This window comes from Corvus moneduloides, chromosome 21, assembly GCF_009650955.1.
Source record: "Corvus moneduloides isolate bCorMon1 chromosome 21, bCorMon1.pri, whole genome shotgun sequence".
NCBI lineage: Eukaryota > Metazoa > Chordata > Aves > Passeriformes > Corvidae > Corvus > Corvus moneduloides.
In genome coordinates this window covers 5841446-5868059 of record NC_045496.1, presented here as the reverse complement: position 1 = coordinate 5868059, position 26614 = coordinate 5841446, and the positions used below count along the sequence as shown (strand labels likewise).

Below are 26614 nucleotides of genomic sequence, written 5' to 3'. Positions count from 1 at the left end.
AAAAAGACTATAAAGTAAATTATTTCAGGATGGATTCTCTGGAATAGCAAGGAGCAGAAATGCATCTTTATCCTTGTAAGATTTAGCTTAGCATAAGAAGAAATTATAGTCACAGTATATTTTCATAGAGAGCCTATATGTGCTGAAAAACCTTAAAATTAATTTTGCTATGAAAAACAGGTCCTGCAGGAAAGGTTTTGCTGCAAACCCACCCCCCGCCAAAAAAAAAAAAAAAAAAAAAAAAAGGGGATGGACTTGCTGGGGAAGTCATTTCAGTCTACAGCACAGAGCAATATTGCAAAAGTCCGTTTGTTTTCTGCCAGGTTCTCATTATAGGCTTGCCAAGATGTGACCACAGCAAATAGCCAGAGGCTGCTTTGGGATTTTTCCATCTTCTCGGTGAGATGGTTACCAAAGATTCCCCTGGACTATTAAAAAAAAAAAAAAAAAACCCCCCCCCAAAAAAAAAAAAAACCCCCAAAAAAAAAAAAAAAAAAAACCCAAAAAAAAAAACAAAAAACAACGAGCAGAAAGCCCACGCTGTTGGAGCCCATCTGCTCCTCCTGTGCAGTAGTTTATTCCATTCCCTGCCCAGCCCTGGGCAGATGGTGTCCATTCCCTCCCAGCCCTCTCGAGGGACAGGGGACCTCAATGCCGCCTCTGCGCAGGGAATGAGGGATGGAGGTGCTAGGGGCAGGGGCGACCTGAGAGGAAGCTGCGGGGGTGATCCCCAGACCCGCGGGGGCGGCCGTGTCCTGCAGCCCTGCCCAAGGAGCTGCCTCCCGCCTGGGCTGGGCCGTGGAGCGGGGCCGGGCAGGTGTTTGTTGTCCCCGGCGGGAAGATGGAGGCAGCGGGCGGGAAGCGGTGATCGCCGCGGGCTGCGCCGTGAGTGCCGGCAGGGCGAGGAGGCGAAGGAACGGGAAGTGGCTGCGGGTCCTGGCGCGGCCCCGCCGCGGGGAGCGGGACGAGCTGCGGGCGCCGCGGGCAGGGGAGGGTGGGAGCGGGTTTTGGGAGGTGGGGTTTGGAAACCTCTTCCACAGGCTGCTGCTTGCGATGACCCCGGGGGGAAGGAGGAGGCGGCAGAGGGGGATCGGCTCAGTGAATGAATGGGCGGCAGCGGCGGTGGTTCCTCTGCTCAATGGCTGCTGGGCTGATACGCGCCAGACCCGCAGCCGGTGCCTCCCTCGCCCTCCCGTATTTTGTCTCAGGCTCGCCTCGCTCGGGGCTCCCCAGACATGTTCAACCAGCAGCAGTTCCAGCAGCAACTGCTGCAGCTCCAGCACCTCCTCCAACAGCAGCAGCAGCACCACCACCCTCCGGCGCAGCAGGGAGGCCGGTAAGCGCCGCTACGCGAGGCCGGGGATTCGAGGCCTGTCCCGGGGGACCGCTCTCCTCCACCTCCCTGCGCTCCGTCCCTCCTCGCCGCGGCGGGGCTGGTGCGGGGCTGGTGCGGGGCTGCCGGCCCCTGGCGGGGAAGGCGACAAAGGGAGGCGGGCGGGAGTTGGGGGGCGCGGGCCTCGATCGGGGCAGAGCCTGGAGGCACCGAGGGGGCCGGGGGTGTGCGAGGGAGGGCGGCGGCCCCTGTGGGGACTTGCCGTGTCCCCTCAGCGCTCCGGGGATCCCTGTCCGCCCTCTGGGGCTGGAGTCCCCGAGAGCCCATGGGTGACCCGGGCAGCCTGTGTAGGAGCGGTGGGTGGGTGGATGCTCCGAGCCGAGCGTCGCCCCTCAGGGCGGGCAGGGCAGCTGGGGCTCAGGGAAAACGCCTTCTCCTGCAGAAACACAGCACACAGCGGAGCCACCCTCAGTAGACAAGAGCACTTTATTGTTTTATTGTTGAACTTAAACTGTTTATTTATTTTTTTTCTCTGGCTGCGTCTGCTGGTCTGGGTGTGATGATTAAACTTATTTCTGCAGTGGCACCAGCGCTTAGGCTGTGGCTGAGCACGGTGGGGCAGGGAGGGGACGGAGAAAATAATGTTTTGTTTGTGAAAGGAGAAGGACATTTGCCAGAAAATAGCCACGGTTTTCCTAAAAAATGCAAGATGTAAAACAACTTAGATAGGAGCAGCTGTCCCCGATGAGCTGAGATTTGTAGAACCAACACAAATTCTCCAAAATTATGCGTTTATTTGCAGTTACTGTTATCTTTAAAGTCTTATTCTTTGCAAATTCGAAGCAATGGTATGTGAATTTAAGAAGAAAGTTAATTTGTTATTTAAGGAATTATTGTATTATTTTATCCTTATAAGGCATTTGTCTCTGAGGTAAACGTGGGAATTTTTCTGTTTTACTAGAAATATGAACCTGCAAATCTTTTTACCATTTTTATATGTTTTATACTATAAAAAAAGCTGCACTTAAAATGCCAGTAAGGGGCTGGCTGCTAGGTAGCACGGCTGCATCTTACACCTTTAAAAGTATGATTTTTGTGGTATAAATATCTCGCCTCAGAGACTGGAACAATCTAGAGCAGCAAATGTGAAGATGAGCTGCTGTGAATTCTGTTAAAAGGGTTGGGTTTTTTTTGTCAGAGTGGATACTTCAATCCGTGTTGGTACCTCTTTTCAGCCCTGACAGATTTAGCTGTGTCAGCAGCGTACATAGAGGTGGGCCTGACCTTGCAATCGCCTGAAGAAGTGCCTGCCAGTTTCTTCAGACTTTTCTTTCACGTCTGCTCCACCCTCCTTAGAACTGGAGAGTTCTCTGCTGCTTCTTCCTCCTCGTGTTTTAAATATGAAGGCCGTGGTTTATTTTTCCATCTGGTTCTTGCAGTTAGGGGGCACCATTGACAGTTCTGACCTGTCTGGCTCCGTGTGGGAGGTGTTGATTTTGGGAAAATGAGCTCTAAGCCACTGTGAAAACTCCCTGTTTTTTAGAACTTCTGTTTCGTTGTCGTGTTAAATGTAGCTGCTGATCTAGATCACTCATTTCTCCTGACGGGTGCTGCATAATTCTGTAGAACCGCAGTCAGCTCCTGGGCTTTTTTTATGCTGCTTGGGAGGCTCTATGTGGGCTTGGTGCTAAGGAGTTGTCTCTGACCTCAAATTCTTTGATAGACAATCTGACAGCTTTGGAAATTCTAGGAGAGTGGAGGAAAGAGGATACAGTGCCAGTGCATGGTGTCTTTTCATGCATGCATATGAGCATTTCAGCTGTTTGCTCCTCTGTTTTATGCTTGCTAGGTGCCTGGAATGGAAGGGTACAGTTTTTATTGGATTCTCATGATAGATGCCTTCTTTTCCAGGGGTTTGCCGCCACCGCAGCAGCAACAGATGCTGAGCTTACGGGCAACAAATCAGCCGTCGCTGCTCAATGCCAATCCTATGCTTCAGCGGGCCTTACTCATGCAGCAGATGCAAGGTACTGTCGTTATGGGAAACGCTTACTTACTGGAGTTATTTAATCATCCTCTTGGACTGAAACCATACCATGGTTATTTCCTGCTGAACCAGTGCAGTTCTTGTACTTGGCAGTTCCATTTGTTGTCTTCTTTTTTTTTTTTTTCCCCTCTTTAAATTAGTCCATAGTCCTCAGAACAGAGGTTCTTCAGTTGTTGAAAATCACATGTGCCCAACTGTTCGCAACTGGGAATAGCACTAGGAGGTATCAGGTTAGATACTAAATACATGCCTTCCCTTTTAGGCTTGATGGAGCAAGTATTTTTTCATCAATATATTTAGATAAAATACTGAGATTTTGATTATTTGTTTGTCTTTTTTGGTTGCAAGGTTAAGGCCACTTATTTAATTATCTGTTACATACACACTAACCTTGTTTGCAGTAGATACTCGTCTTTGTCCAAACTTAGTGCAGTACGAACAAATAAAGTATATTGAGGTAGAAGATGGTTTTGGTGTCAATTGTATTGTGAAATTTTGATTCCCTGAAATGACTGTAATTTCTGTGGTGGGTAATATCTCTGTCTTTCCATTATTGTGTTTCCACAAGTGGATTTTCCTTTTCTTTTTGATTTCAAAACAAATTTATGAAGCTGCCTTAATAATAGCATTAGTAATGTAAAGATAATAGGAATAAAGCTACGTTGTTATTTTTTGCTTGTGTCTTAACCTGACAGTTCTTTTCAACACAGAAAATCAGTACCTGGGATAGTTTTCAAGTGCCTAGTCTAGATTAATGCCTGCAATTTCTACCTTGCCTGTGAATCATGCCCAGATGTGAAGACAAAAGATTTATTCTGCATGTCGTTAACTCTCCTTTTGTTCTCTCTTGCCCATTTAACAAGAGGGCTCTCTAGTGACTCCAGTGGCTCTCCACAGATCTCTCTCAGGTTGTAGGGAAAGTAACAGTGAGAAAGGACAAGCCATGCTCTGAAGATTAGCATACATACATTGTTAACAGGAAAAAGTGTGACTCCAGCCTTCAATCAGCCATGCTCCTTCTAGATACGTTTGCTGTCAGCTGACCTTTTTCTCTGAATGTTTTATTGAGAAGTTGTATTTAAATAGTGTCCCAAGGACCTGGGGCTAATTAGATAGAGCAGGATGAGATATGTTAATGAACACTTTACACACACTTTGTCTTAGTGTTGCTCCTCTTCACCTCTCCATGGAGTTGTGACTTCTCTCAATAACCTACCTCAGGTAGCTACAGGTAACATGGAATATGGTTGCTAGTGTCCAGTGTGGCCCATTTTAGTGATGTGAATTTTTTGGCCATTCAGGTTTGGGTTACATGTAAGAATACCTGATGCATTTCTGTCCCTGGGGAGCATCAGCATAAATAATTCGTTGGCTGTGTGTGGCTTCTGCAGTGGGAATAGGAAAAGATAAATACTTCAAATTGAAATGGATGTGTGGTTCTCTAAACGTACCAAACTGAGACCAGAAGATGATTTCTTGTGTTAGATTTTCTTTTTTTAAATACAGCTATGCCCTTTTACAGTAATGGATTATTTATGGGAAATAATAATATATTAGATTGCTTTTGAAGACAAAGGGAGTACTTCCTATTGTGTTGCAGGCTTGTAACACTGTAACTTGGTTTTTCAGATGTTGGGTGCCTGTCTTCAAACTTCCCTGCCCTGTTTTGACAGCTGCTAAAAGGCTGGAGTACGCACTAATTCAAGTGAGAGAGAAAAAATGGCAGTTTAAGTCCAGGTTCCCTGAATGATGGATGGCCTCTGAGGGTATAGCTGAGGCATCTGGGCCCCTCCATTCCCTCACCCCTGAAATGGGGATGACAAGGACTGTCTTCATAAGAAATTTTGGTTAATAGTCTGTGGATGCTGAAAAGAACTGTTCAGAAAGCAGAGCATTATAATTGGAAATGGCAGAGTCTCAAGTATCAGAGTTGAGGTTGACACGTTGAGCTTGCATGACAACCAGGTGGCAGAGAGGACTGTGGGATTTTTTTTTAAAAGTTCAATGTTGTTTTAAATGAAATGCTGTTACTGGCTTGTGTTAAAGAGCTCCGTGCTATGGTGTAAGCAATCAGCTGCACAAATGTGGGATGAATTTTCCTTTTTTACAAAGAGTTTTTGTAAAAAGAGACCTTGTTTGTTGCAAACACGAGTGCTAGTGTGCTCAGATCAAATAATTGCTCTAATGATCTCTAGCCTGGAGTGACAATTATAATTAAATAGCTTGAGCCATAGTAATGGTTGCTATCACATCAAATCATTCTGTGTGCTGAAGAAGGTAGAGCACAGAGCGCCCATACAATGCCCAGTGAAGGACAGGGTCATGTGTAGAGGAGCCCTTCCCCTCTACCTGCTGCTTGTTCAGGTGGAAGATTTTCTCTCTCCTTTGCACAGCACAGGGTGGTGAAACGCTGTGTTTGCATTTATAGGAAACCTGCGTGGATTTAACATGACAGCACCAGCACTGCAGCAGTTCTTCCCTCAGGCTACAAGACATTCCCTCCTGGGACCACCACCTGTTGGGGTCTCCTTAAAGCCAACTCGGCTGGGCTTCCCCAGTCTCCCCTTCCAGCGGCAGAACCGGACCTTTCGCAAGGTGGGATTGTGGTTTCCAACTGCTGGGGAGCTTTGTGCTCCTTCTACACTTGAAGCTGTTGACTGTATTGTGGGTGGAGTACAAAGGAGAAGGGAGAGAGCCTTGCAAACAAAATAATGTTTTGTGCCATGCTGCTGACACAGAAATGCAGAAATCATTCCATCCGAAAGGCTTTTGTGGTCCATATTTACATTTATAATGCAAAGGTTTCTTGTCACTACTTGCCTGAGAGAGAATTCCCCATGATAGAACTGTTTAAACCTAAGATGTAAAAGGAGCCTTTAGAAGTACCAGCTTAAAAGTAATTACAACAGAAGAAATCTTGGCTAAGTGCTTTGCTGTTCCAAAGCAGTTTGTTGGTCCCAAAAGACTTGCTCCTACTGTGGACACTGCCTCTTTGGGCTGTTCTCACACTTTTTAAGATCAGGCTCATTGTGGATTGTCCTTGTGGATTTTGTAAAATCTACAATTCTTGTTTTGTAAAAGCCTTTCTGACTTTCCATCGTGAAGACCTCTTTTGTATCCTGGAAATGGTGCTTGGGTTGTTCCTCCTCTTAGATTAGCTTTCACATATTTCATCCCACTCTCTCAAAAAGATGTGGTGGATAAGGTGAACTCACACTCTTGGACTGTCCTCCAGAGTCAAAAGAAGGGGGATTATTTTGGACTATCCTTTTCCCTACCCATGCACCTCTTGCCAAAGTTCCTCTAACAGGACCCTACCCTCTGCAAGCAGCTGGATTTCCTACAGCTGCTGCTTAAAGCACTGGGAGATGTCCTGGGCTGCCTGTGGAACTGAAATGCCTCACTCTCTTTGACCATGTAAACTTGCCTTGGGTGGGGTAGTCTGTTGTAAACCATCTATTCCTTTCCGTTATTACGTGCTGGAATTCCTGTTCCTGTCCCAGAGTAAAACTCTGGTGCCTTAGGCAGCGTGTGTTAAGGACCAAGAGCTGGATGCAACTCTCTCTGCCCATTGCAGGACTTCCAGAGGGTCCCTGACAGGAAGCGGGAACTAGATCCTGGTTCTTCATCTCAGACACAAGGTGATGAGAAAATGGAAATTCCAGAGGGAATGCAAGCAGGGTCAGAGCAGAACAATTCCTCACCATCCACAGGTAGGGGGCAGCCTGTAGTGAAACAACGGCTTGCAAATACGATAAATTTCTCTTGACTAGTCCTGCAGCAAAAACTCGAGATGATTTTAGTCTTAATCAGCTACATTTCTCTCTAATTGTAAATACTTAAACTGCCTGTGATAACCCTCTGCTATGTGCTTCATGTACCACTTTTACGTGAATATTTGTGATTTTTTTTATGAGCCTGCTCCATTTCTCTTGCATAGAAGCCTCTCAGAAGTCACATTTACACTGAGCTCTGTTTAGGATGGGGGGAAAAAAAGAAAACTGGTGTGAAATTAAAGCTTCCATGTTGCCTTACCCATGCTGAAGTCAACATCTCATGCAGCCAAACACATCAAGAACCAGTTATAATCAGCATGCTAAGGAAAAGATGAGTTGGAAGTCCTGGTGCCCCAGTTGTCAGAACAGAAACTGCTGGCACTGAATATCTTAATGTCAGCTACAACACAGATGTGGGAATGTCATTTCTGACTGAAGAGTGTGCGATTTAAAACTGCAGGCTTTGATGAGGCTGTGACCAGGGAATATGCAGTGGTGAAAACTGCCTTATTAACTGGTTGCTGTCAGGTAGATGTGGCACCTTGGCTTATTATTAATGTTCCTGTGATCATGGCTCTTGTCACTTAGGCACAGGACTGAGACCCATTTAGTAGATATGAACATAGATTTCTTTTTTTGACCAACACTTCATACAGTGACATTGCAATAAAATTCAAATATTTGATGTCATTATCTAACCTTGTCAGAGCAGCTCATAAATTCAGAATAAGCAAGTATTTAGTATTACTTGCTCTGACAGAGCCTCATTGGCATTTGCCATTCAGTTATGGAACATGTTCAAGGTGGCATGGTCTGTTTTGCTAAAGAAATCTCCTTCTGTGTTCCTGCAGAGCCAAGAACTCCAACAGAGTCTGTGTTGAACACTGAGCCTGCAGCAAAAAGACTGAAGAGGTATTTATTGAATGGGGTATTGACATAGTTACTGAGTTTAGAATTATTGTCTAATTTTATTTTCTCATAATTAGGGCTGTGTACTCTACTGGCCTGATGTCTAGCATGTGAGAGGTATTTCAGATGCTTGTGAACCATTCAGAAAATCTTGTGGTGCTTACTGAGATACCGGGTGTTGTGGGTCTCTGCTAGGAGTGATCCAATTATGAGAATGAAAAATGAGAGATGCAGCTCATCTAAATGTGCAACAAAGCTGAGTTTGCTTGTGTATTCTCCTGCCAGGATCCTTGTAAGAAGCATAGAGGTTCTTTTCCATCCTGGTGTATTTCTCTAAGTTTCTTCCTTGAATGTCAAAAAAGTGAAATGAGCAGAAAGGGAAAGCCTTGGAATATGTTAGGTTACAGTAAGTGTAGGAGAGGGTAATTTATTTTGAGAAATGATAAAGGAAAGGGAATCAGTACTCCCTAATATCCAAGCCTGTATCCATGGGCGTTGAGTTGCATATCCCTTCTGCAAAGGTTGCCTTGCCAGTATCTCTATGTGTTGGGTAAAAATAGACAAAGGCAATCCTATTATCCCCCAGGGATGCGTGGCAGGCTGGCTTTGGCAGGTCCATCCTGGCTCTCCCGGGCTTCCGAGGGTGCGGCAGGGACAGGCAGGGCTGCATTGCCATCTAGTGGGAAGGCACCTCGCAGAGCTCCCGGTGCCATCTGCACCGGGCTGCTCCTCTCCCCAGAACTGTCACCCTTGGCTTGTGTGGAGGGAGAAGAGGAAAGAGTGAATACAGATTTCTGTAGGCACTGACTTGAGAATTCTCCAGCATATGTTAACGACGATGAGTCAGGACTCCTGGGTCCTCTTACCTTCCCTGTTAGGCATTCACCGCCTGCTTTTGGACAAGTTTCCTCACTTCACTGTTTCCCATCTGTAGTTTACAGATTAATGGATGGCTTTAGGGGGGATATTCCAGGATTACATGATCAAGGTAATATCTGAACATCAAAGTAAAACATTAAAGAGTGATAAATATTATGTGCTCAGGAACCATTGTGAGTTATGGACTCTGATTAACAAGAAAGTGAATAAATTCAATTAAAGCCAGGTTGAATACATTTGAGTGTATGCTTTGTTAATCTGTTTGCCAAAGCTAATTTAATTTTAATTACATTAATATTTAGCAGGGTATTAATCAAAGTCCTGTTACATGCACTGAAAACAAGAATCAAGTCTGAGGAATGACAGCTCTCACTGCAGCAAGCCAGCTATTAGGAAAATTCTTTCCTAAGCAGCAGTTAGGGACTGCCAGATTTGATGCATATATTATAGCTGCTATTTACCTAGAATAGATTATTCCTTAGCTTTTTTTTTTAAGTGTTTCTTGTATCTTTCAATGAACAGATGATGGATCTGTGAAAAAAACAGTTTACTGTTCTCATACTGCCCTTCACAGATGACAAGGGCATTCCCCTCATCTATATCATAAACTTGTGTCTCATGCTTCATTGTTCCATTTCCATTTAGCCGGGAATACCAGCCTCCTTCTTCATTTCAGGTTTTTCCCACTTCTGCCTTTGCTCCTATGTACCATCTGTACACCTGGAACAACATCCTCATTCCAGTGCAGAAAGCACTCGTCATCTTCAAATCCTCCTTGAACACCCACTTCTAGCATGGCGTGACAAGTATCCATAGAATACCATTTCCTCTTTAAATCATGCTCGTGGTGGCTTTTGCTCCCTTAGATTGCTCCTTAGGTTTGCAGTTCAGGCTGAAAACCCTCACCCTGAGTGCTGGCCCCAGCTGTGTATGGTATGGTACCATTAGCATTGAGCCTGATGGCAGCACCTGACAAATAATGTTAATGCCAGTCACTCTTGTTTAATTCGTGTTTGCAGTGCCCAAACCCTGCTGCATATTTATAGCCATGTAACCCAGTTACATTATCACTTATCAATCTGATAAATTATGCGGTGTGTGTGTGTTTGGATAACGGGATGCTGTACCTGTGCTATCAGCTGTCCTGCTTGTGCAGAAGGTGCTGCTCCCTGTTGGCAGAAGGACACCAGCAGGTGGGAATTGTAGCTGCCCTCAGAGCAGACAGTCAAGTCATGGTGGAAAGTTAGTCCTGATAGAAAAATGGGGGATGGAGAAAGAGACTGCAAAGAACACTTTGTGCCCTCTGGAAGTCAGACATTTATTCTCAATAGTACCCTCAGGAGCACTTTTCTCCTTAGCAGATCACCAATACCAAATAAAACAAAGCAAGGCCCTTTTGATTTGCATCTTGTAGAGTTTCACTTCCCCCACAAGCAGAGCTGTAGGGACTCTGAAATGAAACACGACTGGTATGAATAGAACAGGCAGCTGTGCTGAAATCCCTGTAAAGGCACCATGGAGAACTTCTTCTGTTCTGATAGGTCTCTTCTCTCATGCGTAGAGCAGTCAGGAGCACTGTCCAGATGTTGCAATTTCCCTACAGGTCACCAGTCACGACAGGAGAGAGCTCTCAGAGCTCTTACTAAGAATATTTCTTGTATGAACTTAATTCCCTTCAGGCTTCTTGCAGGAGAGGGCAGCTAACCAAAAAATCAGTTGTAACCTTCTTGTCCAGATTATTTGGCTGCTGTTTCTGAATCCATTCTAGAACACCCACTCTACATTATTTTTGTTTATTTCTGCCAAATTCTTGCCTGAAACGCCACTTCCAGTAGCTTATTCATTTGGGGGTTTAATGGAGAGTGTGGTAGGTTAGACCCTAGCCTGTCCCTTGGTGTGCCTTTTGAAACTCTTGTCTGTAACATGGCAGTTAAGATTATTTTCTTGATATCCTTGAAGTGTGACCGGGGAGTCTGCGTTAGAGGATGCCACAGACAGCAAGAAAGCAGGAGTCTCGTGCACCCATGTCCAAGCTGATGGTGAGTTGCTGAAGCCTGTGATTTGAACTTTCAAGGCACTCCTTGCTGGAACTGCACCTGTAGGTCCCGTGGGTCTACAGAAGTGTTCTTCCTCCAGTTGTACAGGATGGGGAAAGGAGGATAAAATCTAGGAACCAAATCCAAACTCTGTCCTCTAGTATCTGTTGCCTGCCAAAAGCAAATGATTGAATGTTTCCATCTTTATTAAGGATAAAGGAGAAAGGTTTGTGAACTGGCTTACGGCCAACAGTGCTGTTAGGAAAACTCCCTGACTTCACTCACCTGCTGCTTTGTTTTTCCTGTCATTGCTGTTTTGATTTAAGGCTGCTAAAAGGACTCTCTCTTCTTAGGTACAGACAATGCAAAGGAGTACACAGCTGAAGATCTCTCTAGAGAGAGGAAATTCTCTGAGGAACCGAAGGCTCCTGAGGTGAGCAGACACTGCTCTATGCAGGGGTGGTGCAGAACATACAACCTCCCCCTCCATCCTGGAGAAGCCCGTTGCCACGGGGAACCAGCTGGCACCCATGTCTGGAGCTCTGTCTCCTGCTGTAAGCTGTTGTCCCTGGCAATAAGGCATAATACGTCTGCAATTAGTGCGCAGTCTGCTCTGACTTGCAGCTTTTGTACCTCTGCTGGCCTGTTCCTTACCCACCGCTGCCTATGGATGGGGCGTTCGTTAAGATTTCTGTATTCAGCTGGAAAGATGGAAAGCTGAATTGAAAGAGTTGCTTAAGGCTCTACGTGTGGAGGGCCATAGCTAAATACATCTTTCATATTGCTGAAGAGCAAGTGTAAAAAGATGCAGGTGGTGTTAAAAGGTGCAACCTGAGAGTCTTTTGCATGAAATACATGGCCCCCATGCTGGATGTTAAATCAGGACCTTAGGCTGTGTAAAGCTGTGAGCAGACAAAGATTTAACCTCAGGTGTGAACCAGACTTGACAGTCTTCTATAATTGGATGTGATCAAATGTATCATCCTGCCCATGTCTGAGTTCCTGACTCATTCAGGTGTTGTGCTGAGTAGGCTTTAGTTTTGCAGTGGAGAAAGTTGATTGCATCCCTTAGCAACAATTGTTTGTGGCTCCAGTCCCCAGAGACTGGATCATACAATGGCTGCAGAGGCTGCAGAAACAACCATCTGTGATAATAGTGCCAGTGCTACGACACAGGGATTGCTGATTTAGCAGCTTTTGGAGGAGTGTGTATGAGAGCCCTTCTGATCAGCCTCCTGTGGGTTCAAGCTTAAGTGCATTTTCCTAAAGGGTAAAGAGCTTAGGTGACATACAAAAAGCAGGTGTAATTTTTAGAGTCTTCTACTGAGAGATTGAACTTAATGTTGACTCCTTCTTTTGGCAGATGTTGAGCTCTGGAGGTTCACTGAAGGTGACTATTCAGCAGAGCAGTGAGAGCAGAGCTATCAGTACAACAGCTCTGAAACCAGGGCACTGGGCCTGCGACGTGGGCACAGCTGATCCCAACCCGGAATCGGTCCTTAAATTCTACTGTTACATCTGCAAAACCAATTGCTGCAGTCAGCAGGTAAAAAATGCACAGGTCTGACAGGTGGTCAAGAGTTGGGAATTAGATGGCTGGCTGCCAAGGGGACTTGTTAGCAGGGCGTCATGCTTTAGGAACAAGGAACATAAGAAATTATGACAAGCATGCAGATAAAATAAACCTCTCCTGAGAGCTGGCAAGCAACCTGCTAGAGAGAGAATGTGGGTGGATCCACAGGCAGCCATGCTCTTAAGCTTTTATATTTCATTGTTAAGCAGCAGTCAAAAGAAAGGAAAGTATAGCTCATACCTGTTATTTTCTATGTTTTGAATACATTTAAAAGGATTTTTCTCCTAACCTCTCTTTCAGAATTTCCAATCCCACATGGCTGGAATTCAGCACCAGCAGCGACTTGGGGAGATTCAGCACATGAGCAATGTTTGTTTTGTTTCACTACTGCCCATGGTGAAACAGCAGAAGGTGCTAGCAGAAAAAGATGGGTAAGTGTTGGTCTGCACTAGAAAATTCAGTTGTGGCCCTACATGGGTTCTAAAATTCTTCACTGCACAAGGGTGCCTCTGAGTTTTAGGTAAGGTACAAACCCCCTCTGGTTTCAAGGGCCTTAATCTTCTTCAAGTAACTTTCTATCTTGCTGAAGGATACCAGAGTTGACTTTGACCTGTGTAGTTTTTAATACAGTAGATTAAGTCGGAGACCTGTTTCATCAGGTGCATTTCTGTCAGCATGAGCTAAAGCATCCTATAAATGGGTGAGAAGGAGAGAAGATAAATCCAAGCCTGTAAAGATAGGAATTGTGAAGAAAAGAATGCCAGGGACAGATTGCTAACTGCAGTATTCCATGGAGAATGTAAAAAGGTGTGACTTACAGCTCTATCTGTTGTCACTTCAGAGAGACCCAGCAGCGGTGGTGTAACACGTGCCAGGTGCATTTCACAGGGGACCTCATCAAACATCGCAGGACCCAGGAACATAAGGTAACAGCTGTAGCATGGACTTCATTTTGCACTGACCTTTTGTGTGGGGATTAAGTGGAAGTGTGTAGCATATCCTGCTCCCCAAGCAGAAAAGGAAAAGTGACTGAAGTGGAGGGATGCTGTTGTGTTTTGACACTGGCCAAATGCCAGGCACCCACGAAAGCCGCTCGCTCACCCTCCCCTGCTACAACTGGGCAGAGGAGAGAAAAAAAAATTAACAAAAGGTTCATGAGTTGAGGTAAGGACCAGGAGAAAACACTCCAAAGGCAAAACAGGCTCAACTTAGAGGTACAAAATAAATTTATTACTAACAGAGTCAGAGGAGGATAATGAGAACTAAAATAAGCCCTTAAAATATCTTTTTCCCCCAGCCCCTTCCTCCTTCCTACCAACAGCACAGGCAGACAGGGCATGGGGGTTTGGTCAGTTCACCACCCAAGATTTTATTCCGCTGCTCTGGGAGAGGAGTCATTCCCCTGTGAGACCATGGGGTCCCTCCCATGGGAGACAGTTCTCCATGAACTTCTCCAGCATGGGTCCACTCTCACAAGCAGCAGTTTTCTCAAAACTGCTGCAACATGAGTCCCTCCCACAGACAAACACTCCTCCTGAAACTGCTGCACCGTGGGTCGCTCTTCCACAGGGTGCAGTCCTCCAAAGCCAGGCTGCTCCAGCCTGGAAGCAGGGCACCCTCTCTCCACCAGGTCTCCCACTGGATCACAGTCTCCAGACATCCATCCACTCTGGTGTGGGCACCTCCCCCAGGGGCTGCGGGTGGATCTCTGCATCCCCCGTGGATCCCCAGGGGCTGCGGGTGGATCTCTGCATCCCCCGTGGATCCCCAGGGGCTGCGGGTGGATCTCTGCATCCCCCGTGGATCCCCAGGGGCTGCGGGTGGATCTCTGCATCCCCCGTGGTTCCCCAGGGGCTGCGGGTGGATCTCTGCATCCCCCGTGGATCCCCAGGGGCTGCGGGTGGATCTCTGCATCCCCCGTGGATCCCCAGGGGCTGCGGGTGGATCTCTGCATCCCCCGTGGATCCCCAGGGGCTGCGGGTGGATCTCTGCATCCCCCGTGGATCCCCAGGGGCTGTGGATGGATCTCTGCATCCCCCAGGGATCCCCAGGGGCTGTGGATGGATCTCTGCATCCCCCAGGGATCCCCAGGGGCTGCAGGGGCACAGCTGCTTCACCATGGTCTCACCACAGCCTGCAGAGGAATCTCGGCTCTGGTGCCTGGAGCACCTCCTCCTCCTTCTTCACTGACCTTGGTGTCTCCATGTTGTTTCCCTCACATGTTCTCCCCTCCTTCTCTAGCTAGAGAAAAACTGTGTCACTCACTTTTTGATTTTCTTCTTAAATATATTAGCACAGAGGCATTACCATCATCTCTAATTGGCCCAGCCTTGGCCAGCAGCATGTCCATCTTCAGAGCCATCAGGGATTGGCTCTGCCAGACATGGTGGAAGTTTCTAGCAACTTCTCACAGAAGCCACCTCTGTGGCCCCCCCACAACCAAAAACTACGCCGAGCAAAACCAACACAGATGCACATAAAGTTCTGCCAGTAACACCCTCCCTAAGGGCACTGCAGTGCTGCCTCCTGCCTCTGGCATTGTTGGAGCTTCCAGTTCTCATGATGTGTCAGTATGGCCTGAGGCACCTCTAGTGTGTAATTCTTGACTTTTCTTCAGAAATACAGCTTATCATACTGACCTAATCAATTGAATGGAGGAATTGGTGGGCAGCCTCTTCAAGCTAAACTTTAGGCAGGCCAGCATATTTATTGACTTTTAGGGAAGAAGTGCCAGAACATCTATTTTAAGACACACTTATTTTTACTCTGCATGTTTTTCATCTTTTTGGTGGATAAGAGTTAGGGAGTCCTTTCTGCTGAAAAGACTGCTTTCTTTGTGGTCTCCCAGGATGTGGGGCTGACTTTGTTTCAAGATTCATCTCCATTCTTCCGAAGCAGTGCCTCTTGTGACTTATGGAATTGTCCCTCTTTCCTTAGCTGGCCAAACGCTCACTTCGTCCTTTCTGCACTGTCTGCAGCCGCCACTTCAAGACCCCTCGCAAGTTCGTGGAGCATATGAAATCCCCTGAGCACAAACAGAAAGCCAAAGAGGTAATACTGCCTGGGTGGAGAGCTGTGCAGGTATGGAGGCAGCTACACTGTAGAGCAGGATAACTTTCTGCTTCCCTGACTACTGCAGGGCTGAAAGGAAGATGTGCAGTTCTTCCACCCTGTTTTAATTTTCATGTTTTGCTGAGCTTCAGTTGTTAGCACTTAAAGAAGTTGAGTGAAAAAGGGAGAAGGTGTTGGATGTGTCTAGAAGCGAGAGAGCTTTATGCCTCTCTTGCGGTCCCTTCTGCTCATCACATACAATCTGTCCTCAGCCTGGACTCTTCCTTGGTTAAATGGTGAGTGCAAAGTTGACCCAATCTTTCTTTTCTGTACCTTACAGGTTAGGCTAGGAGAGAAGGAGTTGGGGAGCCCAGAAGATTCAGAGGAGTTGATCACTGTGGATGCTGTTGGCTGTTTTGAAGATGATGATGAGGAAGAGGAGGAGGAGGAGGGAGGACCTGGTGAGGAGGAAGACCCTGATGTAGTGCTGACAGAGAATGAGGATTCTGCTGCCAAGCAGGTATGCTATGCAAAAGAGGAAGGAATGACCTATCTGAGAATCTGCTGTGGGATCCTATGACTTAATTGGTCTTGGCTAGTTGAGCTCAGGCTTTTAAGAATCTGCTCAACCTTGCACAGCAGCAGGGTGAGGACTCTAGGGTTCTTCCAGAGCACAGTGTGATGCAGAAGGGAGTCAGGCACTGTGTGGGATACCTGAAAGTGTTTCTGCTGTGCTGTACAGCTTTTGCTGTCTTCAGACATTAGCCTTGTTGAGGAGCACAAAGCAGTATTGACAGCAGTAGCTGGGTCTGATAGCAAATGTGTAGAGGTTTATCTTGATAAATATATTCCCAGTAGAGAGCAGTTACCAAGAAGGAGGTACATGGCTAAGCTACTTCAGGTGTGGAGTGCAAGGGGTGATTTTAACCCTTGTAATGAAGTCGTCTGCTGACATTGGGGTTTGCATCCGCCCCTGACCAGAGGCTGTGCAACTCTGTCTCTGGTATGTGAATCCTCTGTTTTGCTCCCAAGCTTACCAGAAAAGTGCAAGAGCCTGGGAATTGGCATAGATACAGTAGGCACTAATGTTCTTTTGGTTTCCAGACTGGGCTGAAGGAAGTGTCTTTGGAGGATTGCGAAGGAAGTGAGAAGTATTGTCCAGACACAGCTTATGGTAAGCAAGCAGAGTTAAGCACAAAGGGCCACAGAGCCTTCTCTGGCCACATGCTGTATCTGTAGTAGAGGACAGTCTCTACCTACTGTTATAATGACTTCTTGGGCCATGGTGCTCCAGCATCTGCATTGGACGGGGGCAGGTCACTGCTGCCTGGAGAAGAACCTCTCCTGAGAGCAGGATGTTTCTTTATTACTGTGTGATAAAACATAATGATGTGATTGATGTTTGTCAACTGCCTTTTGCTTTGAAGAAGGATGAGAACCAGATACATTTCTAAGGTAGCACATGGAACAAGCAGGGCAGGAGTGCTGAAGAAAGTAGGTAGCAAATGAGGGATGCTCTGGAAAGATGGAGTCAGAAAGCATTTTGATTGGAATGCTTTCCAACAGAAATGCAGCTTGCAGAGAGATACTGAGCAGCACTGACAGTATCAAACTCTGCTAGACCCAAACTGTGCATGTTCCCTCTGCTTCAGAACCCCCACGCTGTACCGAGCAGTTCCTCAGCCATGCTGCTGGCCTGGTGGGCAGTGGTGCCTCCAGATGGCTCTGTCTGGTCCCCACCCTGTAAGAGACTGACTTCAAACCCCTAACGGCCACTTGTGTTTGAGGAGGGCAGCTCTGCAGAGGCTGTTTTGTGCCCAAGGAGAGCTCTGTTTACACCAATCTTCCATATCGCTGTAACCTTCCACTATCGTGTGGCAGATGGAATAATGATTCATGCTGTGAATGTTCTCTGCGTGTTCCTCTTGCGCGCCTGCTGTCTTCTGCTTGGTTTGATCCCATTACATTAGATCACATGTTCTCTGTAGTTTTCCATTGTATTCTTTTCTCCCTTTTCCCCCCCTTAACGCTCTGTGTAGTTTCTTTGCTCTGGCAGCCAGATTTCTCTCTGAATATCAACCACAGTCATTCCATGGTAAGACAAGATATTCAGCAAGTCATCTTGCAAATCCCTGATTAACAGAAGCAAAGCTTTCAACCTCTCCCTTTTTACCCCCACCCCCCTTCTCTTTTAACATGCTTTCATTATTTGAGTTCCATTCAATGTGATCTGTGATTTCCCTTCCCCTCCCGTTTCGCAGGCCTGGATTTTCTGGTCCCCGTCGCAGGTTACCTCTGCAGGCTGTGTCACAAATTCTACCATAGCGACTCCGCTGCCCGGCTCGCACACTGCAAGTCCCTGATGCATTTTGAGAACTTTCAGGTTAGACCCTTTGGCGATTGCATGGCCTGGCATTTGTTACCCTCGTGCGTGTCTCTCCAGTGAATTCACCACGTTAGCTGTCTTGTCTCCAGCTCATTTCCATCATCTTTGGTGTCCATTGTGCCATAGCTTTCTCCTGGTGTGCTCTGTCTTTGTCTCCCTTGGCCCCTGTAGATCTAAAACCAGTCTAGTCCTGCTTCACAGCTACTGCTGCTGTCATCTTTTTACCCGTTTCTGGCTGGGAATCTTCCTCAGAGTGTCTGCTCTGTTTGCTGAACCTGTGGAGTCTGTCATTTAGCCTAGGCCTCTTCTCTGTTAGATTACAGGTCGGTCAAGATGGGAAAGAGCAAGAGCGAGAGGCTGTTCCTTGTAAAGAAAGCTGGTGCATACGCATCTCCGGGTGTGATACTGCAGGAACAGCTCCTTTAGCCAAAACCGTGGGTGTGTTCACCCAGAAAGAGGCCTGGTAAAATCAGATACCTTAGAAATCTGAAATTTAACATTACAGACTCTTTATGTGATAGAATCTACAAGCTGGTGAGAGTTCATTTGTCCCCAGGGTCAGCCTGCAAGAGGAAGTCTGTCTGTCTGTCTGTCTGCTACCCTTTCCTAGAAGCTCCTTAGCACAAAGCTCTGCCAACTGATTCTGCTCCTTTGCTTTTCTGGTTCCACCTAAAGAAGCCATATTGCCCCTTGCTGCTTTTGTATCTAAAGCTTTTCCTACTGGGCTGGCCTGGAATCTGCCTCCATTGTTCTGTCCTTGTTGACTTGCCAGGGGGTGAGGGGCCTGGATCAGTGCTTGTGGAGGGTATGCAGGGCTTGCACTGTCTCTGCCCTATCCCGTGACCACTGCCTGGGCCCTCCTGTATGGGAGAGCACTATTCCCTGTCCTTGGCGAGGAGGGAGGCTCCCACATTGACTTTGTCCTCTGCCTGCACCCACAGTCTACTCCCAAAAACGCCTGTGCTTCTCTACCACCTTTTTAAATAGTGTTTAAAGAAACCCCCAAACACACATACACAGACACACAGCCCTAAACCCCCCAAACTTCACGTTTTTCTTCTAGTCTTCAGACAGAAGAAACTATTCCTAGTCAGCCATCACTGCCTCCAGGAAGGGTGGGGTGCTTTAGAATTCTGCCAGCACTCAGAGCAGTGGATTTGGAATGGCAGGAGACCACAGCTGTTCCTTCACGGTTGCTCATCCTCTCCCACTCCTGCAGCTAGTCATTTCAGGAATGAAGGAATTGGCCTTGCTGTCTTCCTGGCTTGTTTTAGATCAGCATAGAGTGAAACTGCAGCAGCAGTCACTTATGTCACTCTTTTGGCCCACTTAGAAGTGAAATCAGATGCTCTTCAAATGCATGCCAGAGTGACCTGGGGAGTTCATGAGAAGAGTCCAGACTTACGTATCTGCAGGCAGATGACTATTATTCTTGGCTGCCTGGGTGCCTTGGGGTTGTCACAGTCTGAGCAACTGTCAGTTGCTGGGGTATTCTCAGCAGAGTAGCTCAGCAGAGGGTTTCACAGCAGAGAATTGTGTGCTGTTGAGACAGTTCACAGCATCACTGTGGACACCAGTTTGCATGCCTGCACCTGCTTTGGTTTGGGTACATTATGACTTGACTGATCTAATTCCAATGTGATTATGATATTGTTCATGTCCCACGATTTGAGGACAGAAGAAGAACAAGCCTGCAGCGATAAACTGATACAATGTAAAGCTGCCTGTCAGATGTGCTGTAATTCCACATTGCAGACTGGTGAAAGCCATTGCGCTTGAAATTTCCCTTAAATTGTCAGGTGTAATGCTAGTGCCAGTTCAAGGAACCCTTCAGCAAGCAGCTAAAAGGGAGTTGATGATGGAGGGAACTGCTGTGGGAAAGAATGAACTTCAGTTTGTTCCTTTAGGTCATGCTCTGTCTGGGCATTGAAGACTGAGTTCCTGCTATGTGTTAGCTAGCTATAGCGAGTTTGCGTGAAATCCAGTCTAGAACATGCCTAGTAGCAAATGTAATCTCCTTACAGACCTCTACTGGTTCATCGTGATAGTGAGTGCAAATGAGTCATTTTATTGATGATATGCTTACCTTTATTCTGTGGAAAACCTCAGTGACTTGTAATAAGATATAATTGATATCGTAGGCTTCCTGTCAACAGTTCAACTGACCGTGCAGATTGTATCAATAGAGTGAAGAAATACTAAGCTTTCAACTTAAGCCTTGCTTTGACTGATAAACATTAAATCACACCAGTAACTAAGGGCTGTGCAGAGCCTCACATGCCCAGGGTACGTGTCCTGGCAGTAGCTGAAGTGAAGCTGTCACTTGCACTGTTGTATCTACAGAGTCCTGAGTCTGACTGAGATTAACAGTTGCCAGATCACAATTTCTGTCTCAGGAACCACAGGTCTGCCATGCACTCGCTCAGCATTAAGTAATGCGAGAGGGACTTCAGTTTTTAATATCACTTTTCCTCACAGGAGCTGACCCTTCTCTGTTGAGAGCCTCAGCAGCCAGGCCAGGAGCTGCTGAGATCACTTGTACCCCAGCCACTCACCACTGTTTTTGTACAGGTGTTCCTGGACCAGCTGCTGCTTTGCTGCAGTGACAGGAGCTGAGCTGGGCTTCTCTCATGTTGGTTTGTTTGTATTTGTAGAGATACAAGGCATCGAGGCATCGTGCCACAACTGCCTACCCCGAGGCTCCTTTGCATTCCCAGGGCTCCAGCTCCCAATTGCTGGATGATCCAAAACAGTCTCTTGCTACAACAGCACATACCAGCAAGAAGATGAATGATGATCGTGGGATAGATAAGGAGGGCACAGAGCTGTCAGCCCTGCAAGAACAAACTTCAAGGTCTCTGGAGGGTAAGGGTGAGCTGGCCACCTCTGGGCCAGAGGGCAAGAGCCTGGCCAGTGTGACTGACGATGTGTGTGGTATCATGGTTGTAGAAGAAGAAAGTCTACAGGAAGAGAGCAAGTCCACTGCCACTAGTGCTGACTGCCAGTTCTCTGAGGAGAGCCACACCGCAGGGGAGTCATTGGGACGTGAGGAAGAAGGCAACACAGCCAGGCAGAGGGCAGGCACAGATGACCACCAGGATCCAGGGAGTGGAGGAGGCTTAGGACAGAACGAGGCAGCAGACGCAGGCCAGGAGGCAGGAGCAGAGCTTTCCTCCCTCGCCAAAGGTGAGACAGCCGGTCTCACCTCTGCTGGGTGCAGACGCTCTTCCAGGCGCAAACCCAGATAGAGTGGCCTTAAAGGAGAGCCCTTTACATATGATACTTGCTGGAAATGTTTATTTTCTGAGTCTTTTAATAGAGCAAAACCTTCAACTTTCCTGCTGTTTTTATTTTAAGAATAAATAAGCCTGGCTTTAGCGTGTCTAATACAGGACAGTGTTGGTTATTACTTGTACAGTTGGGATACAGCAGTTATGTGGCAAGACTGAGGCTTGGATTGTTGAACCTGAAAGAAGATGGTAATGGGATTTCCACAGGGGACAGACTTCATGGAGTGATGGATGCAGACTTAAGAATTCTTTGTAGTTCCTCATTTCCTTTCCAGGCAGAGAAAGTGTTTTTCTCTTGGGAGACTCTGCCAAATTCTGCTTCTCAGAACACTTCCTCTCAAAGACACACACTGTTGGACAAGCAGTCTTGGACAAGTCCTAAGCTAGGCAAGAACATGCACCTTGGTCCTTTGTTAATACTACAAGGCTTAAATCCAATCTGTTCTCATAGTGGAGACTCTCAGGAACAAATTTTGTTTCAAACTGATTTTAATAAAACAGATTTCTTTTCAATAACCTCTTTAGCTTTCCAAAAAACTCCTTTAACTCTACATAAGTAGAACAGTAAGACTTGCTTCAAAAGTGCTGGCTCTAGGACATGCTGACAAGATCACAAGTTACAGACCAGACCTTTCGTGCCTTGTCAGAATGTACATGGAGGGCTCTGCTCTCTATTGCAGATGCTGTTGGTGGGGGCTAACCAGGCTGCTCTGCCTCTCTCCACACCTCAGTCCTTAATGGCAGCTGAAGGAGTGGGCAGCTCCCAGTTACAGTGGTCAGAAATATCACCCTGGTAGCTTGTCTTATCTGCTTGGAATGGAGTGGAAGTGTCCAGTGATCTGGAACCATGTGCCAGTATTTCGTATGTTGCAGTTAATGTGACTAAGGGAAAAGCTGTAGCTTCAAGGCAGCAGCTGGCCTAGGCCCTCCCTCCTCTCCAAGGCTGTCACCAGAGTTATACTTAGGGACAAGCCTGGAGTCAGGACAGCCCCATCTATCCTGTGCTTTCTGAGAGAAGGAGCTAGAGCCATAATACTCCTTGCGTGGATTTAAGGAAAACAGAGCAGAGATAATTTTTCCACTTTATGAAGAGGGCCTGCCTGCAAACTACCTGCATGGCCTCAGATTTCCTATAACCAGCTTTAACCAAGTGTGAGTACCAGGCTCATGCTGGGGAGCAGAAAGAACCAGCTCTCCTACACCCACCCTTGTGCTTCTGCACCTGTCTCACAGCTAAAAGAGAACAGAACATGGAGGTGTGAATGGCAGGATACAAACACAGAAAGGAACAAGTAACAGACACGAGGCACCTCTGCTATTCGAGTTTTACGTTAAATTGGTGACCGATAACTGTCCCCTTAGCAACACCAGCTGAGAATGTGTGGTCAGACTCTAGGCAGGAGGCTGGGATCCCTGCACATCAGCTCCCGTGTTCAGCTGCTTGCTCTGCTGCTGGAACTCCAGCCGGGTCTGGCGGTTGGACTCCAGCAGTTCCTTCAAGCAGATGTGTAGGTGATCATTCTTCTCCTCCAGGTGATCCAAGCAGGAGTTGATCTGGTCCAGCATGGAGTTTATTGCTGCATATTCTAAAAGCAAGGGAAATGAGAGACTGAACAATGTAAGTATATTGTCACTGCAGTCAGAGCAGGCAGCGAGAGCTCTGGCAAAACATGCCCACAGCATTGTGGCTGTGCCTTATTTGCCCCTGGGTGGGTCAAGTAAAATGCAACTGACTACTGCATGTGCTGTGTTCCCTGATCAAATGAGGCCAATGGGAAGCTGAAGCACTGGTAATAAGATCTAAGGCAAGGTACCTGGGCAGTCCAAACCCACTGTGGGTACATCTGACGGCCTCGGATCTCACACACAAACAGCCAGCCATAGGCCGAGTGCTGACTGCAACAGTACCAGATAAATCCCAAAGACAAAGCAGCCTTTTTAGCTGCCTTTGGAATCATCTTTGGTGACAGTACAGGCATTTTCTCAGCATGCTGCAGTGTGTATTTTCTGTGAATTACCTGGATGAGGCTTCCAAGCTGGGATGTGCTTCACTAGGGCCTGGCTGGAGTCAGGCTGCCATAACAGTGCAACCATCATGGCTGTGGCAGGAGGAGGGGATGAGCTCAAAGGTGCTGGTAGTGGCATCATTATTTCCGTAAGAAGGTAAGTGTTGGGCACTGAGTTCAACCACAGGATTTTCATGCTCTATTAAGGGTTTGGGTACTTCAGATTAAACCTCACCAGATGATCCTGGCAGTTGGTTCGCTAGGTACAGTTTCTTATTCACAGCATTGTTGCAAGTGCAGCAGTTTGGCTCAGTACAATGGCATTTCACAGTGGTGTGTGTTAGCACTGTTACTCAGCTGAAGAGTGCTGTGCTACTGCATGAAACACTTGCCTTTGGATTGCTCCAAGCAATACTCACACAATCTTGAATAACAAAAACCCAAACTGAAAAAACGGACAAGAGAAACTGCTGAGGCTGTTCAGGAACCCTGGGAGGCTGCAGGGGACCCCAGATGGAGGCAGTCCCATGTTCCTTTCTGAAGCCACACAGCTGGGTGAGTGCAGAAAGGCAGAGGTGGAGCTGTGACCTGTGGGCTGATGTTTGTGAGGATCATGGGCTGCAGGACAGGGAAGGATGCCTGTGTGGGTGGGACAAGCCCACACCTCACAGGCTGGGGCTCTTCTCCATCCAGCTGCTCTGAGCCCAGTGTGACACACACAGTGCCTGGAACACTGGGCTGAGCTGAAGGACACGGAGAGAGGAGGGAGGATGAGGATGTGCTCTGGGTACCCTATGGGGGTCAGGCTGTGCTGAAATCCCCCAGCCCAGCTCTGCCCCTATCTGCCAGGGTGTCCTGGTGCCCCAGCATACCAGGGCCAGGCACTGCCATTTCCAGCAGTTTTAAAAGAACTGTGAATATTTAAACATTGCAGTCATTTGCATTATTAATACCTAAGAAGTTTCATTATAAAAAAATAATTGTCCTCCTTTTCTTATAACCACTTTGGAGCCGTTCAGAGTGTTGCAGCCTTTAATTCTTTGGAGAATTGTGTAATGTTGCATTTGAGCTCATTAATAAAAGTTTGGCCTTGCAGGTATTACACATTGGCATTATGAGCAAGAGCACTGATGGTGTTCCTGCATTTAAAAATCAATCCTACAAACACATCCTTTCCAAAAAGGTGGCAGTTATCAGTATTTTTCAAACGATCAGCATTTTTCAAGGTATGTGAGTTACAGCTCTTCAATTTGATACACCCTATTCCAGTGAAATGGTAAGCAAATCCCAAGCAGACATGGTAACTACTTCTGGCAAGGGACATTCATCAGCTTGGCAAGAAGTCTGTAATCACAGCAGAAGCTTAATTTTCTCAATGCCTAAAGCTCAAATGAAGGTTACATAATTTGTGCAGCTTTGGGAAATGAAAAAAAAATTAACCATTTAAAAAAAAAAGCTGTAAAAACCTTTTATTTGTTTTCTGTTATTTGTGAGCTTGGTGGATTTTTGTGGAAACATAACCACATCCCTATTAGAAACATTGAGCAGGAGTATGGCAATTGCATTAGCTCCTCTACATTCTTACAAGAACAGTTGACAAAAATCAGGTTTCCTACTTGAGATGAAGGAAGAGATCCACAGCCTCAGCTCCACTAGACCAGGGAACAGCTGCAGCCCTTTATGATCAGCTACTGCACACAAAGCCCAGTTAAGAAGCTGAACAACCCACTTAGGATCTAGATCAAATTTAGTGACTTCCTCCATCATATCCAGTGTGTCTCTTAGCTCTTCAAAAAATGTGAAATGCGAATCACTGTGATGATGCAAAACAGTGAATGCTCTTGGGGTGTTTCAGGGCAGAAATGACTGTCCTGTCACTGCAGGTAGATCCCAGACACAACTCCTAAAACCACCTGTGTGGGTCACATCTGGGAAACTGACTGTTTTTGGAAACAGCAGAACCCAACTCCACCATTTTCAACAGAAGAGTAGCAAAGTGCTCACTCTGAAGAAGTTCCAGTTCTAAGAGTGACCTCTACGTCCTCTACACCTGCGCACTACTGCTCTGCTGTTGTCTCACTTTCTCCATGGGCTGGTTCTAACTGGACAAGGCAGTATCAGAAACTTCATACCCAGGCACTGCAGAAATGCCCTGAAGTGGAATTTGCCAAGCTACCTGCATTAAATTCCCTTTTTCCCTGCATGACTACTCCCAGATCTGCCCGCGTGATCTGCCCTGTGGTTTCGAAACCTGAACATCCTCCTTCCTCTCTGACATCCCCACCCCGTACACCAGCAAAGGCACAAAACAATTCTTTCGCAAGAAAAAAATCCACCCCAGGGCAACACATAGGAGCTGGGTGCCTCATGGCAGGGTGGGAATCAAATGCTGCAGCCCCTCAGCCCCACTGCCGAGCAGCGGGTGCCTCGCCGGCGCTGAGCAGCGCTCCCGGCACAGCATCTGGACGCGTAGGGACACACCTGCGCTCTGCCATCCGCAGCCCGGGGGACCAGGCCAGCCCATCCTGCCCCGCGGGATCCCTTCCCGCCGCTCTCCCCCACGCACCTTCCTCCTCGAAGCTGTCCCCGCCGTCGTCGCCGCTGCCGCCGCCCAGCACGTGCGGGTCCCCGTTGGGCCCCGACATCCCGCCGCGCCCGCCCGCGTCTCGGCGCCGCCCGCACGGCGAGCCCGTGCACGCGCGGGGCCTCCAGCCAATGGGACGGCAAGGCGCCGCGCGCGTCACGCCGGCCGGCGCTGCAGTGAACTCTGTGGTTAGCGCGGAGGGCGCGGGACGGGAGGCGCGCGGGCGGGCGCGGCGAGCAGCGGTGGGCAGGGGGCCCTGCCACGTTCCCCGTTCCTCGCGGATTTTTTCCGAGCGCCTGCCCGGCGTGACTGCCTATGTCCTTGCCCTCCCCAGGTGTCCTCAGGCCCTCCCAGACTCCCCCGCTTAGGGGCCGCCATCAGCGCTTCTTTCCCAACACAAGTGATGCTCCGTGTGGATAAATCTGCAGCCTGCCCATGCGGGCCATCCCGTCCTAGCGAGGGCTTTGCTGCTGAACTCCCAACTCCTTCCCTGTCATCAGCTCTGCTTTGTCCGCTAAGTGGCTTGAACCAGCTTCAGGTCACCTTCACACTCCTTCCCTAAAGGAACAAGCACGATTCACTTTGCCCTTCCCTGTCTTTGGCCCGATATCAGCCGTACCTCAGTCACCTTCAGGAGATCTCATCGCTGTGTGGTGTTTTCATCCCTGAGAGAGAAGTCACTGGGATGAAAATAACTCACAATTAGAGCACTGATCCAAGCAGTGCTCCTGAGATCAAGGACTC

General features: G+C 47.5%; 2 protein-coding genes across 6 annotated transcripts; one reads left to right on the top strand and one right to left on the bottom strand.

Annotated features, from left to right (window-relative positions):
* Positions 1 to 588: 588 nt before the first annotated feature.
* On the top strand, positions 589 to 21381 carry CIZ1 (CDKN1A interacting zinc finger protein 1). 5 transcript variants are annotated; one of them, XM_032130701.1, is made up of 16 exons: positions 589 to 885; positions 1209 to 1336; positions 3245 to 3360; positions 5809 to 5975; positions 6958 to 7093; positions 8008 to 8068; positions 10904 to 10983; positions 11334 to 11413; positions 12344 to 12526; positions 12854 to 12984; positions 13395 to 13479; positions 15491 to 15604; positions 15945 to 16124; positions 16709 to 16778; positions 17866 to 17987; positions 20645 to 21379. In XM_032130701.1, exons 2-16 carry the CDS (start codon positions 1236 to 1238, stop codon positions 21236 to 21238), a joined length of 2220 nt encoding a protein of 739 aa, XP_031986592.1. In that variant the 5' UTR covers positions 589 to 885; positions 1209 to 1235; the 3' UTR covers positions 21239 to 21379. The 5 variants fall into 5 exon arrangements, with proteins under 5 accessions (XP_031986592.1, XP_031986594.1, XP_031986593.1 ...); XM_032130703.1 differs by lacking the exon at positions 589 to 885 and having other exon boundaries at positions 1022 to 1336; positions 20645 to 20844; positions 20940 to 21381; XM_032130702.1 differs by lacking the exon at positions 589 to 885 and having other exon boundaries at positions 1022 to 1336; positions 20645 to 20855; positions 20940 to 21379.
* On the bottom strand, positions 21319 to 25979 carry C21H9orf16 (chromosome 21 C9orf16 homolog). The gene is made up of 2 exons (XM_032130705.1): positions 25853 to 25979; positions 21319 to 22866 (listed from the first exon to the last, which is right to left on the bottom strand). The coding sequence occupies exons 1-2, from the start codon at positions 25929 to 25931 to the stop codon at positions 22673 to 22675; spliced, it is 273 nt and encodes a 90-aa protein (XP_031986596.1). The 5' UTR covers positions 25932 to 25979; the 3' UTR covers positions 21319 to 22672.
* Positions 25980 to 26614: the final 635 nt, after the last annotated feature.

Bases quoted from the DNA above. Each gene is read 5' to 3' on its own strand.
- CIZ1 (XM_032130701.1), top strand. From the start codon at position 1,236: ATGTTCAACCAGCAGCAGTTCCAGCAGCAACTGCTGCAGCTCCAGCAC. The intron at 3,361-5,808 runs GTACTGTCGTTA...TTGCATTTATAG, and splicing joins ACTCATGCAGCAGATGCAAG to GAAACCTGCGTGGATTTAAC. The intron at 12,985-13,394 runs GTAAGTGTTGGT...TTGTCACTTCAG, and splicing joins GTGCTAGCAGAAAAAGATGG to AGAGACCCAGCAGCGGTGGT.
- C21H9orf16 (XM_032130705.1), bottom strand. From the start codon at position 25,931: ATGTCGGGGCCCAACGGGGACCCGCACGTGCTGGGCGGCGGCAGCGGC. The intron at 22,867-25,852 runs GTGCGTGGGGGA...CCTTGCTTTTAG, and splicing joins GGACAGCTTCGAGGAGGAAG to AATATGCAGCAATAAACTCC.